A 20,161-nucleotide genomic window follows, 5' to 3' on the forward strand; every position below is an offset into this window, starting at 1 on the left:
AATAGAGCACGTTTTATTATGGATCATTGATGGGATAAAGAATATGACCAACAGCCTCCCAGAAATATGTACTGGCGCCATTATTTTTTATGTATCTGTAAATGTTTTCAAGTGGAATTGAGCAGTGAAGTTATCTTGTTTACAGATGAAACGTGTTTATTAAAATAATAAAACCAAAGTTAGTTCAAATAAAGATCTGTATAAGGATTTCCCCAACATCAGCCATAAGGGGAAAATGGAGTGGAAATGAAATTAAAATAGTACACATTTAGCAAATACAATTGGGACCTACAAGTTGGTCATTAGATGAAGTGGTCTCTAAGTGAAACCGTGAGTTGCTTTGCTTATAAGCTTACTTCAGCTTTCCTTTGCTTTACAGACCTGTGAAGGTCATAAATGCAAGGATTAGTGATAAAGTTATTTTTTCATCACCATAGTAACAATTAACAGTTACTAAATGAGGCAGTCACTAAACATGGACTACCTGTACACTTGAACAAGAAACCAAATGCAACAGTTTCATAGCCTGGATATACAGCAAGAGAAGATTATCTTCTGCATGCCGAAAATGCTCTATCAGTAAGACCTGTTTAGTAAAATCTTTCCTGTGGATGTTAAAAATGAATACACACAATCCTCAACTTATGACCACAATTGAACTCAAAATTTCTGTTGCTAAGCGAGACAGTTGTTGTGTTTTGCCACATTCTATGACCTTTCTTGTCACAGTTATTAAGCGAATCACTGTGATTGTTAAATTAGAAATGTAATTGTTAAGTGAATCTGACCTGCCCATTAACTGCTTGTCAGAAGGTCACGAAAGGGGATCTACATGATTCCAGGGACAACCATCATAAATGTGAACCAGTTGCCAAGCATTTGAATTTTGATCACGTGACCATGGGGATGCTGCAACGGTTATAAGCGTGGAAAACTGTCATAAGTCACATTTTTAAGTGCCATTGTAACTTTGAATGGTCACTAAATGAATGATTGGAATCACAGACTACTTATACCGGGTTGTTCCTAATAAGAATGGCAGTCTGTCATATAGTCAATTCCTCAGCCTGCTTAATGCTTTAGTAGTCAGCAGTATTACTTGACTGTCATCTTGAATAAAAAGAACGGGAAGGAATAAAAAGAAAGGAAACGGGAAGGGAATGAAAATGAATCTAAAAAAGGATCTAATTTTCCAGGTACTTTAAGGTTCTTTACAGACTTGAGGATATGCGTTGTCCTATTGGGAAAGGTAGTAGAAAGCCAGAAGATCATTAGAACTCTCCAATAAAAAGGGGTTTTTTTTCATAAATGAAGAAATATATTTTAAAATCTGCAGGATTAATAAAGAGGGCAAAGAAGCTACATGGAATGAATTGCTGGAAAAAGAGCACAGGGAATAGTTGTAGGGAGAAATTTTGAAGAACTGAAATAAAGACGAATTGCAAAAAAAAAATTATAGACTTTGAGTGCACTCTGAAAATGACGACATTTAAATAATATTAAAATGCTAGTGATAATGAGAGCAACAGCAACAGCCTATTGACAAATCAGAATCAATCACTCTGCAGTGTTCTCCAAGAATTCAAGTATCAAATTAGTAATAGTAATAGTAGTAAAGTTGGAAGGGACCTTGGAGGTCATCTAGTCCAACCCCCTGCTCGGGCAGGAAACCCTACACCATTTCGGACAAATGGCTGTCCAGTCTCTGCTTAAAAACTTCCAGTGTTGGAGCATTTACTGCTTCTGGAGGCAAGCTGTTCCACTGATTAATTGTTCTCACTGTCAGGAAGTTTCTCCTTAGTTCTAGGTTGCTTCTCTCCTTGATTAGTTTCCACCCGTTGCTTCTTGTCCTGCCTTCATGTGCTTTGGAAAATAGCTTAATTCCCTCTTCTTTATGGCAGCCCCTGAGATATTGGAATACTGCTATCATGTCCCCCCTTGTCCTTCTCTTCGTTAAACTAGACATACCCAATTCTCGCAACCGTTCCTTATATGTTTTAGCCTCCAGTCAAATACTGATTGTCTAATAAATGGATCCCTAAAATTAGCTTGTGTACTGAAAAGTGCCCAGTATATGTCACTAGCTATAGGGTTTCCTGCCTGAGCAGGGGGTTGAACTAGATGACCTCCAAGGTCCCTTCCAACATCATCATTATCATCATTATTATTATTATTATTGTCTCATCAATGAGAGGCACTTTCATGTTCACAGTCTTTGCAGCCTTGATGTTCTCTCTAGATAATTCCTACAAGTTAGGTTGACATCTTTCTATCATTAATGGACTCCTGATATCATATGTGCAAATGTTCTTATCAGCATCTTCAAAGTGATATCAGCGATTGGGGCCTTCTTCGTTGTTGCTCCTGCCCTTTAGAATGGGCTCTCACATGAGGATTGGATGCCCCAAAGTGTGTTGGCCTTCGATAGAACCATAAAGAATTGGCTTTTCCCTGTGCACTAGACTGGCATGGTAGATGAGCCAGTTTTGTGAAGAGAATGCAGGTTATTATTAATATGCCAGCCTCAGTTACATTAATTATATTGTTAAGGACAAATCTGAACTGACCATATGACAAGGCCCCTTGCTGTCATACTGTAACTTCAGATGTTTTATTTATTTATTTTTGACTGCCAATACCGGTTTGGGGTTGGCTTTATTTATTTGTTTGTTTGTTTGTTTTCCTGTTTCTATTGTTACAGTACATGCCACCAGAGTCACTGACAGTGAGAGAGATGCCTTTACAAATCTCTTCAATAAAAATATTAAAAATCTTTGTGAAAGGTTTACCCTTACAAAATATACAGTTTTGCAAACAGCCCCCCCCCAAATTTCCTAGTTCATTCTGTTCAACTTTATTGTTTTTGCATTTTTTTTCAAGTACTGACATAATATTGCGATCTCAACATTGACATTTATGTCAAAAATATTCATATACAGCTTCCTTTTACATGAATGTAATATATACAGTAAGTACATGCATGTCTTAACATACCTTCCTCTGTTATGGCAGCAGTGTCTTTAGCCCTTGCCAACATGGGTCTGTGAGCTAATGCTTTCTCTTTTTTCCCCAACCCATTCTTCCTGTTCTCTTCTATACAGTTGCAGCTACACTCACTTCTTTTCAAGTCAACTGAAAGTCAAATCTTAATCGAATAAAAACTTTCTGAAAGTAGATTTTGAAATTGCTTTGAATAAAGTTTCTGGTCAGATGATGGTTTGTCAGTCAGGAAATTTAGAGGAATTGTTAACATCCAGATGATTTATAGTGCTGATATTTCATCCAACCAAAAATTATGGTGTTAATGTTGTGTTAATTGAAATTAAATTATGAACAATTCTACAGTATGTTATATTAATCATGTATACTAACTAGTAGCCAGGAAGGCAGGACCACCACTCTGTTTATGTGTATAAATATAGCTCTTTTTAATGTTTTAAAATTATTTATTATATTACTGTATATATTCAATTTAATACAAATAGCAATGTACGTATTATTCAGCAACTTCTATAAGCGTAATTTAAAATCATCAAGCATATCAAATACATCTTTAGTTGCAAGTTGACATTCCTTTCATTCAGATGTTAGTAGAGGAAAAATAAAAATATATAAAAATAAAATATTCAGAATATTTTATGTATTGTGTATTGATTTATTCTATTGGCTTACATTTGTGCATTGATTCATTCTATTGCCATTATTAGAAATAAAGTTCCTTGAGATATTTTGAAGAGTAAATCTCATATATTTATTTTATTCATGAACTATGTTGGAATATTTAAATTCTCCAAATCAAGGTTGGCTTCAAGTAATATCTGTGCAGTTTTGGGAATAATGCAGAAGGGCTTTACCTAGGACACTTGAATAGTGTCAGTGTGGAGTATTATTTAAAATGTTGATCTAAGGCCAGGAAGATCCCTGTTCAAATCTATCCTTATTCATGGAGGGTCACTGCTGACTGTGGACAGATAATCTTCCTCTCAGACTAGTCTCAAGTCTCCCACAGGGTTTCCAATTTTGGAATAAAATGAATCTAGATCTCAGCATAAGCATCTTGACCTCTAGAGAAAACTACGAAAGTTGGCATATAAATCTAGTACATAATAAAGCCGTTAATTCTTTGTGGGATGTGTACGTATATCAAAAAATAGTAATAATACTATATTATATAATTGCTAGATTTTGCAAAATTATATTCATCACATAGAATCTATTTTGTTAATGGGCTAAATGCACCTTTACAAGTGATAAAGTTGATAATCAATACTCTTATCATTAAGAGTATCAATCAATCAAAAAGAGCAAGGATGGCTGCTGGGTGGCAGGATGGAGTTGTCTGCATCTCATTGCTGCCATCAAGTGGTCATCTGGATCTTTGCAGAGAAGATTGGCTAGCTCAATCTGAGCTGTGTATGGAGATGCAGCCACAGACCCTGAAAGACTTTTAAAATTAGTTCTAGTGTGACTAAATTGTGCGAATGGGATAACCCGTTTTTTCCACTTGAGTAGATAATTCGTGCAAGGATGGAGCACCAATTTCATTCATTGCAGAGCAGATGAATGTTCCCACACACTGTTTGGCTTTAGAATTCAAATAAGGTAGCAGTTTTGTTGACAGCACAATAATATATCCTCCCACCTCTTATCCTGAAATAAAAGAGAAATGAGCACAATACTGGGAAAGAAAGAACCAGGAAAAAAAGTGAAAATTGATATTAGTATCAGAGTTTCATTATGAAAGGAGTGCAGGTGAAGATGTGATGGCCCTTTGAAGAGGCCAATTTTGCCCATAGACACTTTTATTTTTATCCAACTCTTAACATTTGAAGCTAATGCTTATAGTGAAACAATATTCAGTCATGTACATAATCTAACTGTAAGTCTTCCAAAGTGAAGCTGAAATATTTATGGTTTCACAGTATCGTAATATGTAAACGTAATTTAATAATCCATCAACCTTTAAAGATTGTGAAAAACAAGGTCCATTTTGTACTTTTGTTTTGTTTTGTTTTGTTTATGAGCATTATATTATCATTAAAACTTAATAAAGATTTACTGCCATCTAGTGGAATGTGATAAATTCTCATTACCAATGAAAGGCAAGCTGTTTTGTATTCTGGTCCTTTTCTCTGTAATTATTTAAAGGTTCCTTGATGAGGCCATGTTCTAGCAAGATGAGACAACTCCACATCCATAAAGTTGCTTTAATGGGGTGTTTACTATTCTAGAATGTGAATGGATTTTAGTAAAATTGATAAAGAAATGGAATTTTTCCTCTTCTCTTTTAGAAGGTATAGTTGCAGTTAGTGTTGAATGCCACAGACTAATGAATCAGGTGTGTGAAATAAATAAAAATATAAACATTACATTATGAGTATGAGGTTTGCATATGTGCATCTCATTTCTCTGAAGTCATGCCTAACTCCCAAGAGGAAGTTTCTGAACCCAGTCTTGTTCCTTGAGATCTCAGTTGCTTAGGCCCTGGTTTTATAAAAATCTGCCATCTTCCAAATTACATGTAATCTCAATCTCATCATACCCATCAGCTAGGATTCACACCAGGAGTTTCCCATCTGTTGATTGTATCTCTCGAGAAAAGCCACTAAAGGCTGTGGTGGTCAAATCATAAAAATGTAGATAAATCTCATAAACCACTAGTTTTTCTTGACAAACTGGCAATTGGTACTTATATTTCCCCACAAGAAAAATGATCTTGAATTTAATAAGAATCCTCTCCCTAAAAATACGAGTATTTTTATAAATTGCAATGACAAATCTAACTATTTTCTGCATTTCAATCTTATCAGAAAAATCATAATATTTGAAGCCTTAGTTTTGTTGACCTACAGTGGTTCTAAATAATGTGGATAATGTGATGATTATACGACAGAGTACTGAAATAGTTCTATACATAGCTTTGCTTGTCCATTAAAATCTATCATACTCAATTTTTTACCCTCATTAATCCAGTGTATTTCAATAATGTCTTTTAAAAACACATATACCTACTGCTTAACTTAATTAGTCTTGATTTTGACTTTTATCTCTTAAAAGATCTGATTGGAATGAATTAAACATTCTTTAAATGCATTTTTTTAAAGTAATAATTGTTGCTTTGCATTTCTGTTTGCTATAATGCTGGTATTGAGTCCACTGTTAACATTGCTGTAATCCCAGATCTGTCTGTTCATCTGTTCATCTGTTCATATCCATGTCTGTCTGTCTGTCTATCTATCTACCACTGGACAATGTCACACAAACAATATTTCTTCCTGTATAACTGATATATTTTTATATAGCATTATACTAACACTGCATTTTGGAGCAATATAGAATAATTCATTTTTTTCCAGATTTAACTTTAATGCAAAAATGCAAAAATTTCAGATTCAATAATGGGAAAATCTATAGTCAGTTTTCTATAGTCAGTGCCTAAATAAAAAAACTTCTGTTCCATGGAATGAAATATTTCCTCCAGTTTTACCAAAAGATATGTGATCTCTAATCATGACATGGCAATTAACTTCCTCTTGTTTGTTACAATCTGCACCCGATTTGCATTTTAGAATGAACAAAAATGAATCTGTCAGTATCACAAACACTGGTATATCTCCTTTATGTTATACAATGTGCAATGTTATACCTAACATATGAATGTTTGCTACTGCTTAATGGAAACATGCCCTTATTTACATAAAGTACTCCTTTTTTTCCAGTTGCATCCTTGAGAAATTCTTCAATAAAATATTATTGGAAGATGGTAGCAACAATGAAATCTTGCTGCACAATTTGGTAGAAATTTTATGTTACTAGCATAAATTCTTTGACCTGGATAATTGACAGTTATCAGTTAGCTTCTCAGGACCCAGATGTCTTGCAAATAACGTAGATTTAAATCCCTAGAATGCTTAGTAATGGCCACGCTGGTTGAAAACTTTTGGGGGTTAAAATCCATACACATGGAAGACTGTTGAAGTTAAGGAGAGCCTCCATAAATCAAGATTTTCATGTCACAATATTTTAATCTGCATATATAAATTTAAACTATTTATACCTCTTGTCTCAACTATAAACTGCCTTCCCTTCTAGGATCAGTCAGGGCATTTCTGAGCACAGTTATAACACTGTAATAAGCAGCAATAAAACTGTGAGGGAGATGGGCAGTTTCCAAATTTGGTAGATAGATGATAGATAGATAGATAGATAGATAGATAGATAGATAGATAGATAGATAGATAGATAGATAGACAGACAGACAGACAGACAGACAGACACACAGATCAATTGAGTAGAGAATTTGAGTAGAGTAGATTGCCTACAAATTCCGAAAATTCCATCAAAAAAATCAGAGTGTCAATTCACAGCTGCTTGCAGGCTTGCAAATAGAAGTCTTCCCACATCTGAGAACCTTCCAGATAACCGTAGACTCTAAGTATAGGAATTCTTGACCAACATGATTTCTGCTGGAAATCCATTGCGAGCTCTTGTAACTCCTTTCTATGCAAAACAAGATTATTTTATTTTCAGAACAGTAGAATAAGGGCTCTCAGGTCTTTTGGAAAATACAATCAGAAGTTAGAAAATATTCAATATTCATTGAAAAACCATATTCATAATTATTTGTGCAGCAATATTAGTATTCTACTCAAATACTAATCAGGTTCAACTTGCTTTAGCTTCTTTTTTTTACATCAGCCAAATTCAATTGAGTACAGTATTCAATTGAATTTGGCTGATGTAAAAAAAAGAAGCTAAAGCAAGTTGAACCTGATTAGTATTTGAGTAGAAGAGCATGAGGAAGTTTCAAGGATATAGCCTGAAATTCTAAAAGAAAAATCCTGGAAGAAGGAAGTTGCAAGTTCTCTATTGTCATTTAGTTAACTACATGGACATGTTACTAGGGTTCAGGTTTGACTATCTTACATTATCAGAATTGACCCCATTTACAGCATTTGCCCTTAATGTGTAATGTATGTAATATGTGTGCAATCTTCCCACACCCCAAACATATCTTGAAACAGATCATGATTGGTCATTCTTGATTTTTTAAAAAAAATAAAAATCCAGAATTATGTGAATTAACTTTTAACTTTCAATGGAAGGAATGTTTCCCTTTTTCAGTACAGGGAGTTATTTGTATAATTTGCTAGATCCTAAAGATAAAAAAAAATCTCAATTGGATAAGATCAAATATGTGTCAAGTTGGCATGCCAACTGTTCATGCCTCTTTTTGTGAGTAGATCAATAAAAACTATTGCAGAAATGGTGTATAGATGTGGTTTATTCCTCTGCTCTTTTTTTTTTTTTTTTGCAAAGGCTGCAATTGAACTTCAGATTTTTCACTGAATTACTTCACTTCATTCTCAGTATGCATAAAAAGACTTTGGATGGGTGGTCATTGTGATCTTGAAGAAATAGTCCATTTTTCTCATAAGAGAAGCCAAGGTTTAAATCAGGGACATTGAGGATATTACATCAGAAGTGTGTATTGTGTTCAGTGTATAAGTGAGGATACAGTGTTGTGTTTTGTTTGCATTAAGAATAGCATCAGCCGCCACAGTAGTAGTCAGCATCTCATAAAGTTTTTTCAGCGCATTCAAGATTGTAACTTTACATGACTTTATTTTATTTCTGCTAACGAAAGTAAGCATTTCCTTTGCAGCTAACTTACAGCAAAACAATAAAGTCTTTTATTTCTTTTGATAAATAAATTGTTCCTATTCAATTGACTAATCTGAATGGTTTGTTTATCTCAGCATTACTAATGGAATGCAAAAAGCCAACACACCTTTTTATAAAACAGAAGGCAAGGTACGAAATAAGAACTATGGCCACATTGATATGAGAATATGGCAATACAAATTATTGGAGATTTTTTGCTAAATAATTGAATTAAGGGAAATATTTGAAACTCTTTGGCCTATGTTCATCCAGTTCTGAACAATAAATAAAGCACTGGAGACATCCTGACTGCATTTGGCAAGGCCAGAGGGTTCACAATTCCTTGCAAATAGACAATGTTGTCTATGTTTTACAAAATGTAAAACCAAATAAGAAAGATTCAGTAGCTGGACTGTAGAGTTCACAGAAAGAAAGAAAAAGTAAGAAAGATACATTCCCTGATAGACAGCAGTTTGGCATTTTTGCAAATGAAGAACATGAATATTAAGCCACAGATATTAATCTAACCCTTCTTACTAACAATCATCTGACTGTTCATAATGAATAGTTAAGCAATTAACAGTCTAATAATCCTGCTGTTAGTGGGCTTCAAAACAAATGAAGACAAGTGTAAATTCTAATATAATCCTGTTCCAAGGAAATGGACTAAAGTTCTGTAGCAATTACATTTTTTTTTCTTAACTGAAATAGCATCTGGCTAGCACTAAGGGCTTTAAAAGATGCTGCTAATGGCCTTACTTTACACCTTGTCTTCTTGTCCATAATGATATTTACTTTCCGGTAGAGAGGAAAAATGGTTCAAGAGGAAAATGATTCCTTTCTGTTTAATATTTGGAGCATGTTGTTAATTCTGAAACAGCCTATTTCTCTATTTAAGATAAACAACAATGCTCAAATCAGTCATGCTGATCTTAATAACAATTTTTTCCACTGTAGACCACATATTTTGTCTTTGTAGTGTAGAGCCTACAATTAATGTAGACAAAAGGTAACAGTTATCTTTTGTGAAATAGGTCTACTTGTGTATTTTCTCTTCAAAGATTTAATTGGAATTCACAGATGTTGTCATATTCCTGAAGTATACCTCCAGGCTCTGGGAACTGTTAGATGGACAATTAAAATGCATATTGAGAGCTTTCTTGACTTAGCTGCTCACAAGCTTTTTTTTTTAAAAGAGAATACTATATTTGTAAAGTGCACTAAGCCCAAAATATACTTTTGTCCTCTGAGAATAGCTATCAGTTACATGGATTTCCAGTAATTTCTCTCTCTGAGATCCAAACTATATATAACCAGACTTTTATTTTGTTCTAAGTAGAAGCTAGTCTGTGGAGACTTCAGCAGGAAACAAAACAAAGTTATGTGTAAATTTTTTAACAGATGGGACCCAAGTATATGATTATGATGGTGTACAAAATGGATGGATGGATGGTGATCCAGTCTCTCTACCCTTGCTAGCTAATTGTAAAAGAAAAAAAATCAATGCAAGAGAAAAGTATATAACAAAAATCAAGTTTGGTTCTGATCCTGTATAACTAAATAAAGTGATGATTAAGGAGAAAAATGTGTTTTTAAACAAGTCATGACATGGTGTAAGATTGGATTGAGCATATTACATTAGAGAATTTACAGGAAATAAAGAAGTATAAACTATTCCAATACTTTAATGTCTAGTGAAAAAGTTTCTTAATGGTGGTGCATGCCAGACGCAAAAGTGTGATCGTGTGTATAGTATTAAAAGTTTAAATGTTATGCAGTGTTGTTCATGTGGAACATCTTGTTAAAAAAAAATAATTGCAAACTTTTAGTCTGAGGCTCAGTTTCCTTTTTCAAGGACACCCACTGGGAGGTTGGACTTGGCACTTATATTTATATGGCAAAGCAGAGAGTCAAGAAAAAGAAGGAGGGGCAGAATGACACAAGATAACTTGCACTGAGTGTTTTCAAATAGGAATAATGCTAGGGGGATGCATATCATTTTCATTTTCCCCTTAGTGTTTTGTAACCATTCAATCAAATGAGACATAGTTAACATCTGAATCACAAAATACAAGGCTATTACCGTGATCGTTCTAAGCTCATTTGCCACGGAGCTCTCTGTGCCAGGAAGTGCTTAGAAGGTTCCATACGTGTAATTTTTGTCTAGCAATAAAATGTTTCCTTTCTAAGAAGGAAAAGATAAATTGCATTCTGTCTTCATTATGGATCATTGTTCAGGGGAACCAGTGCTTGGGAAGGAAACTGTAAGTAAAGTGCATATTGAATTGAAAGTGTTTTCCTGTTCATCTAAAATATGTAAAGCTTTTAAACTTTTCAAATGAAACTATTTTTAAAATTTTAAATCTTTCTTTAATGAACTATATTTCTAGCTTCCTACGTATTTATGTATTTGTGTTACAAATAAGTCCTAATAGCTTAATTCACCAAGACTGAAAACAAAGTTTCCATTGATTTTGAAATTCTTTGGAGAGAATGGATACTTTGACAAAGGGTTACAATAGTTCAAGAAATTGGTTTTTGTGCTGAAATTCAATGTGTCTCCTCATAGTAAACTGATATTTACCGTACTTTAGTTAAAGAAAAGTGAATGACATGGAGAAATGAAATCATTGCAGAAATTAGTTTTTGTGGAATGCATTTGTTTTTCTATATATCTGCTTCACTTTAAATGTTTGTTAAAAAGCTAGTCTCGTGCTCAGAAAATACAATTCACTATTTCTAAATGTTTTAAGCTTCATAAGAAAGAAATATGCCTATTGTTAGTGCTACACGTTAAATCCAAATGCTTATCTTCTAAAGACTTTCACAAATCTAACATATTTTACATAAATTAATATCAGAGTATATCTGATCAAAGAAGGATGCAAGCTTCAATATTAGTCATATATATTGTGAGTTTATTCACTATAAAACTGAAGGAAGGAAACAGTTCATAAAATGTAATGGGAGAGAGGGGAGATTATAAGATGAGCAATATCCTTTCTTATTGAAATTGACTAGGCATCTTATTGGATTTCTCATTTAACATAAATGCTGTCCAGCTACAACAATTTGCAAGAGAGGTCTGCATTTTAACAAAAGATAGGTGATAGGGAATAGGCTTTTAATAAAAGCAAGTTGGGTTGTTTGGAATCATGACTTTGCCTTACAATAGAGCACTTCAACCCACAATTTTTTAGGAGAAAGTGAAGCATGGGAAATCAATGCAGTTTAAAGTCGTCTAATCTTGGTTAAAAGGTGTTTAAAATTTAACATAATTTATTTTTTTAATGTTGATTTAATTTCTACTGAGAAGCTACAGAGTCACAGTTTACAGAAACAAATAATGCAGTATCCCAGTATTTTAAAGAGTAACCATTTTATTGATGATGTAAACTTTTATTATACCAAAGTGATTATTGAGTGGAGAGAAGGGAAAAAGGGGGGTGAACGGTGGAGATAAATAGAATTGTTTTGAAAGCTGCAGGGAGTGAGACACACTTGCAGTTAGAATATTGAAAAAGCTTGTATTTGAATAATTGTTCTTCTTAGACTTCTGCTGAGAAAAAGTCATTTGTTCTTTAAAGGCAAGTAAATTACCCCACAGGTTTGATTGCCTTAGAAAAAGGTATGTTTGCACAGTTGTTTGGGAAAATGAAAAAGAGTGGAAAAATTGTATTTTAAAACAGCTATTTGGTCTATCACAGATGTTATTACAGTGAATGACTAGTTCAAATGATAATGTGGGGGAAAGCCTCTGATCCATAATCTATCTACCTGAAATGCTTTTCAGTCTTTCTAGTGAATTTCAGTTTTTTTTATTTCAAATTCAGTTGGTTCTTTTCTCAAATGCCAACTCTTTGTAGTGAGGAATTGTACATTCTAGATAACTTAAAGACATCACTAGTTTGGGGACCCTTTGGTTTCTGTCTGTTTAAATACCATTTCCAAGTTTATGACTAATGTTTTACTAAGATTCCTCATGTGGTCATATAAGTATCAGTTAGCGCTGTCCCACATCAAGTATTGTTACAACAAAAAGAAAACATTGGATATAAGTATATATTTTTCTGATGCAATTTCCTTTGGATAGTGCATAGCTTTAAGAATGTATCATAGTTGGAAAAGGGGGGGGAGGGGATTAAAGCTGGTCCTTTTAAAATGTATAAAAGAGCCCACTTCTTTATACTGTAGTATATTGGTATGCATTCTCTTGAAATGAGAAAGATAAAGAGTTTGGAAACTAAAAAATAAGCACTAGTCAGAAAAGTAAGAGAACCTTGGCCTACCTCTCCCATTTACAAGGTGAAGTCTATGCTACTTATATGTAAAAAAGCTGCTTTTCCAGTGGACATAGCCTGTCTTAACCCCATCATCCCTGATCACAAAGCTTTTGTCATCTGCATCTTACTTCTACAATAATAGTTGTAATGGCAAATGGCATAGCTCTCCCCCTTGCCTTGCCCATTTTTTTCCACTCTTTTGATTCTTTTTCTGTGTGGTCTTTTGGATCTCTGCTTCAAAAACAGATTTCTCTTTTGTTTGGGCCTCAAAGGCAGCCAAATGAATGTTCCACTCAGTGGCCAGTTCTGAAGTTCATGTTCAAGTTCAAGACAGAAGGCTTTATATTGCCTGCCTGCCTTCTGTGAGCAGATTATGAGTTTGGGCTGGGATACAACATTCTTCACAAAACTGTTGTCTCAAACAATTTTTTAAACTGTGTATTTTGCAGGATCTTTGTATGATCAAATGGAGGAAAAGTCATATTTTTATATACTTGCCTCACAGTAGCAATTTCTGTGGTTCAGGAAAACGTTTAGTGAAACTACATGTTTCTAGTAAATATTTAGCCGAGGGCCAGTCCAACAGTAGTTCAAAGGGTTCTCCTCCTTTCCCTTTCCCTTTAATTAACAACAATAATAAATTATAGGCAAGCATATCATATGCATCCCTTAAGTATGTATTACAGAATTAATTTTCTACCAAGAGATTTCTTGGCATTTTTAAAAAAAGATGACCGAAGAAAGAGAAAAAGTGGAAATGGTGTGTTCTTCCACATTTATTCTGTTGTTCACTCCTGATAGATACGATAAATGTTGTGCCATAAAACGTGTGGTGAGGGGGGAGCCAGAGTAAAGATATTTATTTTTGCTCTGATAATCAACAAGTGTCACTTAGGAATTAAAAGGAAGATCTGATATCCATATAATAGTTTTTGAATATTCGGGGGGTTTGCTAAAATAGTTTTAACAAGAACTTGCATTTAAAAAAATTCTTCCTTGTAAAATTGCATGTTTGTTTCACTCTTCATGCCTGAAGATAGATTGGTTATTAATGCTGATGTTGCAGGTGGTACTCTCTGACTATATGGCTAGAATACTGAAAAAAAAAAAAAGCCTGAGACTTCTCCACCCTCCCTTCTGCCAGACTAGCCTGGTTCAGTCCCATGCTTGACTAATGATATGACTGACCTCATAAAACTCCTGGGCACAGTTTCACAACCTTAGGCTACTAATTTGGCATCATATTTTATGCAATCAGCAATTAATCTGCAAAACGATGCAGTAGGTTAGGTGCAGAGCTTTCTGTAAGAAAGATCTTGGAGAAAATCTTTATTAACTCCTTACCTTTGCTATCAAAAGAGGGATTCATTCAGTCTTGCTGTTCAAGTAGCTTCAGTTCTGTTCTATTTTGGAAGCCTATTCTGTTCTTGGTTCAAACTGGTTTCATAAAAAATTTCCTGAAAATGCTGCTGTCTAGATTGTTTGTATCCTGCCTTTATTATTTTTACAAATAACTCAAGGTGGCAAACGTATTCAATACACCTTCTTCCTCTTTTGCCAACAACATCAAACCCTGTGAGGTGAGTGCCTTTTCGGAAGTCTGATTATGTGGTATTTGTCTAAAGAAAAGTGCAAACATTTACAGCAATAATATTCATACTTCCAGTTGGCCTGTGAATACTCAGCATAATTACATGCACGTTAGTCCCATGGCAACTGACTCATCCCTCCTTGTGTCATTGTGACCATGCTCAGCTTCCCACACTTCATAAAACTTAAGGGTAACCTCTGTATGTATGCATGCTGCTGTGGTGAAATCTTGATTGATGAGGACACAAGAAGGCCCTTCTCTGTGATTGTACTCTGAGGAACTCTTTGCCCTAAGAGGCTTGATTAACTCCTCCTTTTATTATGTTTCACCAGATGTGAGAAATAAACTTTTCTGGGTTTGGCAAGATTATTTCACTCAATAGATAACAGGGAGCTTCTATGTAATGCTTCTTTATCATAGCTTAATGAACAGCTGATGTATTTAATAGTTGGTTTTAATTATTGTTAACTAGCCTGAATGGAGCATTAGGCACTAAAAGAGAAAGGTATAAATCATTGTGTAAAATAAATATATTTAACCTCTGCCCTTAATACAGAGATGTCAAACTCACACTGTCACGTGACATGTCGCAATGTAGCGTGACTTTTTTATATTACTGGCAATGGGGTGGGTGTGGTTTCGGCATGATGCATCCGGCTCGAGGGACAACAGTTTAACACCCCTGCCTTAATATAATCTTGTACCTAGAATCTCTTGCATAATCTTTTAATCTGCTTCCAGTTTCCCTGTCTCCTGCTGTTACTTAATGATGAATTCTTAGTCCAGTGATGCTAAACTCTGTTTGGAATATTAAAGTATCTCTCTAAAATCCCAGGCCTATAATTTGAAAAGTTAATATGATTAGATATCTAAATGTATCCCTTTCAGACAATTGGTTCACTGGAAAGCAGACAGTATTTTAAAAATTAGGTCAAAGACTCCATACTTTCCCCAGAGGAAAGTCAGTATAGCGATCTGTTTATCCTCCGCAATAATAATATTTGTCCATGTGAGAATTTGCATAGGGGCTTCTTGCCATACCATATGGTTTATTATTATTCTCATATCCAAATTGTGGCAGCTGCTGCAGTTATGTGAAATGAGTTTTCTCAAATTGGAGATATGTAAAATGGTGAATGACAGAGTTGTTGTCTCTAGATTTATTCCAAATGGCATAACTGTCAGTTGACACTTCGTTCCTCATTCTCTTCTTCAGGGCTTATCTGTATGTTAGGTTCTTCTCTGTTGGAATAAATCCTGAGAATTTATGTAAGAAACAAAGCAATGATTTAATAATTTTGAATAAATAATTTGAACAATATTGAAAAAAAGTCCCCCCCCCAAAAAATAAGCAACTTAAAGATTTGCAAATTGATATATTAGAAATTATTCTTTTTCTCTGGACTTTCATATAATACAGATCCCCTTCAGGATCTAGCTTGGTCGTGTTCAACTTGTATCCAAACTAGACCTCAGATGGTCCTCGAGTTACAACCACAACTGAGACCAAAATCTATGTCACTAAGCAAAACATTTGTTTGCCCCATTTTACAACTTTTCTTGCCACAGTTGTAAACCATTGTGTTTGTTAAGTCGGTAACCCGGTTGTTAAGTGAATCTCGGTTCCCCATTGACTTTGCTCGTCAGAAGGTCGCAAAAGGGGATCACGTGACCCCGGGGCACCGCAACCGTCTTAAATATGAACCAGTTGTCTGAATGTTGATCCTGTGATTGTGGGATCAACGGTCATAAGTGTGAAAAATGGTCATGTCACTTTTTTCAGTGCCGTTATAACTTTGAACAGTCACTAAATGAAATGTTGTAAGTCAAGGATTACCAGTGCTAAAGTGTATTTTATATCAGACTCCCTTTGAAGATGGTGCCAAATGTGGGCCAGATGCTGTAGGAGCCAGTGCTAGAAACTCACATGTAACCTTTACCAAATGCGCTGCCTGGCTGCCAGTGAAACTCCACAAAATAGGCCTTCCAGTGTAAATCATCTGGGACCAAGCTATTAAAAAAAAAATGCCTGCCAAAGTTCTGCTTTTTAACCTACCATCAGCAGCAATGAGGCAGGCAGGAGAAAGAATATCATAAAAAATAATTATCATCATAACAAAAGTTATGCTTTAAGAATAATATTACTGTATTGATGTTAGTGTTAAGACTGTCAGATAAGACTTGGGTAATATTTCTGAAATTACAAAGCTTATTAAGAGATTTTAGACCCATCATACAATTCCCTTCAAAGAGTTACTGTGATTATAAAATTGAGGTAAAATCATGTACATATTTGCATTCTGGTATCACATAGGGTAGTTTATCAAAGATATCTTGAGCATCAAAAGAGAGGGCATACGGTGGATCGTGTCAGTCAAGACATTTCAACTTCAGATCCTTCTCTGCTATGGCTCCTGACCTTTGGAACAACTTACCTGCTGTGGTGAGATTTCCATAAGACCTTGTTCTGCCAGATGGCTTGAGGCCCCACTGGAGGAGATTGACACTGGAGCTAGTTGATTAAGTAAAAAGCTAATCCCACTTTCCCCCCATGTATCCAACTCCTTCCCTCTCCATCTTGTGTTAATCATTTTTTTTAATTGTCATTTTATTGGGTGAATATTTATACTCAATGATTTCAATGTTTTTATGCTGCAAGCCACTCAGAGTCACTCAAAACGTAATGGGTGGCAAATAAATGTAACAAACAAATTTAATAACTTAACAAGGTATTAAAGAACTTTTTTGCATTCTGGGCCTACAAACATCTTTCTGATAGTAGCATTTTTCCTGTGTCTAATATTTTCTATTCAGATGCTTGCACTTTCTCAGTGGATCAGATATTTTGAAAAACTAAATTTATTAGACTATATCTCATTAAGCATTCAAAGAAAGGCAGCATTGTTGTACACAATAATTCCTGGATGAATTTTTTTTTTTAAAGTGCAAGTTTGCAGGCTAGGTCCTCTTCCTTCTCTCCAGCATAACTGTCCCTTTAAGTTTGGCAAAAAGTTGCTGTGAAGGAAAATCATTTCCCCTTAAATGATCACACTTGCTGGGAGGACAGTGGATTTGGCCGAATTCTAACAGGGCTTTTTAGGATTGATTTTAAAACCTATTAAGCAAAACAGGATGGCTCTACTATTCCTAGAGCAGTGGTTCTCAACCTGTGGGTCGGAACCCCATTTGGGGTCAAACGACCATTTCACGGGGGTCGCCAAACAATGCAGTCCGCCATTTTTTCCCCCTTTTCCTTAGCTGTGCTACTCCCTTTTATTCTATTGGCTTTTGAAAGCCAATAGAATAGACTCTCTTGAATAGAGTCTAATTCTATTGGCTTTCAAAAGCCAATAGGAATTGTCCAGGCTGTCTCTGCCCTGCTGAGCCCGCCAAAAGTCCCATTCTGCAAACAGTGCTGCACCAGTTGAGTAGTCCTCGACTTACGACCGGTTGAGTAGTCCTTGACTTACGACTGGTTCGGGGTCGCGGCATTAAAAAGGTTGAGAACTACTGTCCTAGAGCCAGAAGGCAACAAACACTTCTAGGTCTATTACACATATCACTAAATTTTAGGAAAAGTGAAGGGAAAGTAATAAGTTCTTTAGTGGGAATGAAAAGCAACACATCCAGTTGAAATACAACAAAACTGCAATGTTTGCAAACATCCGGCTGAACTTAAAATTTCAACTTTCTACTAGACTCTAAACAATAATATACCCTGATCTTGCTTTCTCTCCTTCTCTTTTCAAATAAGCGATTTAGATAGTATATTGTGATCTCAGCATTTATAAATATGTAAAATATCTTTTCATTCAAAAATCTATTTTAAATGTGACTTAAAATTTTCTCAGCTCTTACATCAAGCAAGCAAACAAAAACCTTGGCTTTTGATTATAATGTTTTTGAATTTTTTGATCAATTTGTAATAAATTGCTTTCAGGAAAGAAAGTGATTGAAAATTAGGAATGTTAAAAATACATTTATTTATGTATTTATTTTTATATGCTGCCCATCTCACTATCCAAAGTGACTCTGAGTGGTTTACAGTGCCATAAAAGCATAAATATAAAAATGTTAAAATGAACAACAAAGAAAGCCTTAAATAACAAGGAGATGAAAAGGGTGGGGGTGAGCTTTTGTTTCTCGCTCAACCAACCACCTCCAACATAGCACAATCTCATCAGGTCCCCAGGCCAACCAGGTTTTAAGGTCCTTCTGGAAGGCCACAGGGGTGGAGGCAGATCTCACCTCCAGCAGCAAGATGTTCCAGAGGACGGGGTTACAGAAGAGAAAGTTCTTCTAGACCTCCTAGCCAAAATTATTTGGCCACTGGCGACCACAGAAGGCCTCTCTGCTCGAGTGAACGGGGTGGGCCAATCCCACTGGAGCAAAACAGTTGTTCCCATAACCTGGTGTCAAACCATAAAAGATATTAAAGGTGATTACCAATGCTTTGAATTGGACCCAGAATTAAATTGGCAACCAATGCATCTCTCGTAACAGCATGTTACATGCACCACCCTAGGGGAGCCTCCAGAACCGTCCATACTGCTGCATTCTGTACCAGTTATAGCTTCTGAATAGTCTTCAAGGGTAGCCCCATGTAGAGGACATTGCAATAATCCAAACGAGAGATGACTAGGGCATGAATGATTGAGCGCAGGGTCTCCCAATCCAGAAAAAGGTGCAACTGGTGCATAACATGATTGCATCAACTAGTGTTCTCCAATGTCATGAAACATGCCTAGGCCTCCAAGAAACGTCTCAGCTCCCCACAATTTAAAGAGAGAAACTTTAGCATGATTACAGTTGGCTTATCTTCTATTGATGTGGCTTCTGACACTAAACTTTTAGTAGGAGCAAGCTCAGCAATGATCTAGTGAGATTATGTGAGTCTTAGATTCATTGCTTCTGCCTTTCTCTATTATGTTCAGCTTATAATTGGCTTAAAAGAAAGCATGATGCTAGCAGACTTAAACTGACAAGTACATTAAATAAGCTCTTTTATGAATCTCCTGTTTGACACTGAAAGAAGCCAATCTATTAGCTCTTTATTCTACTGCAACGATTGCCATTTATAAACTATGACAGATTAAAATCTTACACCTTGAAGTATTTGTGTTCACTATACTTACCTGCCTACAGAAGATTAAATACTACTGGAGCCTATGAGGTTTTAAAGCAGCACCTGAAAGCTGGGCAAAATACTCCTAAGAGAAAATTGTACAGCTTCATTATCTTGTTAAGCACAGATGAAAAGCAAAAATGGCAAATCTTTTCTAGTTAATGATGCTGCATTCTTTAGGGGTTCACTATTTGGCAAACCCAGAAATGGAACTCTTGATACAGGTGTCCAGACTGTAAAATTCTTTCTCAGTTCAGTTACAACTGGTATCAAAAGTTTTCCAAGTTTGATGCCAGCTCCTCATCTTGGCTTTGACCGACTTATGGATTAACCCATCCATATTCTGAACTGGCAAGGATAGTAACTATGGACCTGAAGTATATTTCCCAACCTCAAGAAGGAAAAGCCTTCTACATATTATACAGTATATGTGTCAACCTTCAGGCTATTTAGTTTTGTATATGCTTCAGCCTCAGAATATAGGAGATAATAGAGGGA

The 20,161-nt window shown here is 35.3% G+C and overlaps 1 protein-coding gene across 2 annotated transcripts in view; it reads left to right on the forward strand.

The window, feature by feature from the left end:
- Positions 1–20,161, forward strand: part of SASH1 (SAM and SH3 domain containing 1) — a 590,968-nt gene that overhangs the window by 364,098 nt on the left and 206,709 nt on the right. The window contains exon 1 of one of the 2 annotated variants that reach the window (XM_039346876.1): positions 10,672–10,928. The exons of the other annotated variant lie outside the window; for it this stretch is intronic. Within the exon in view, the coding sequence (XP_039202810.1) occupies positions 10,887–10,928 (42 nt within the window). The 5' untranslated portion in view covers positions 10,672–10,886. Of the gene's footprint in view, positions 1–10,671; positions 10,929–20,161 lie in introns of those variants that run through there. 2 annotated transcript variants of the gene reach the window in all.

Source organism: Crotalus tigris, unplaced genomic scaffold (genome assembly GCF_016545835.1).
Source record: "Crotalus tigris isolate CLP2741 ecotype Arizona unplaced genomic scaffold, ASM1654583v1 scf7180000018030.5226217, whole genome shotgun sequence".
NCBI classification, from domain to species: Eukaryota; Metazoa; Chordata; class Lepidosauria; order Squamata; family Viperidae; genus Crotalus; species Crotalus tigris.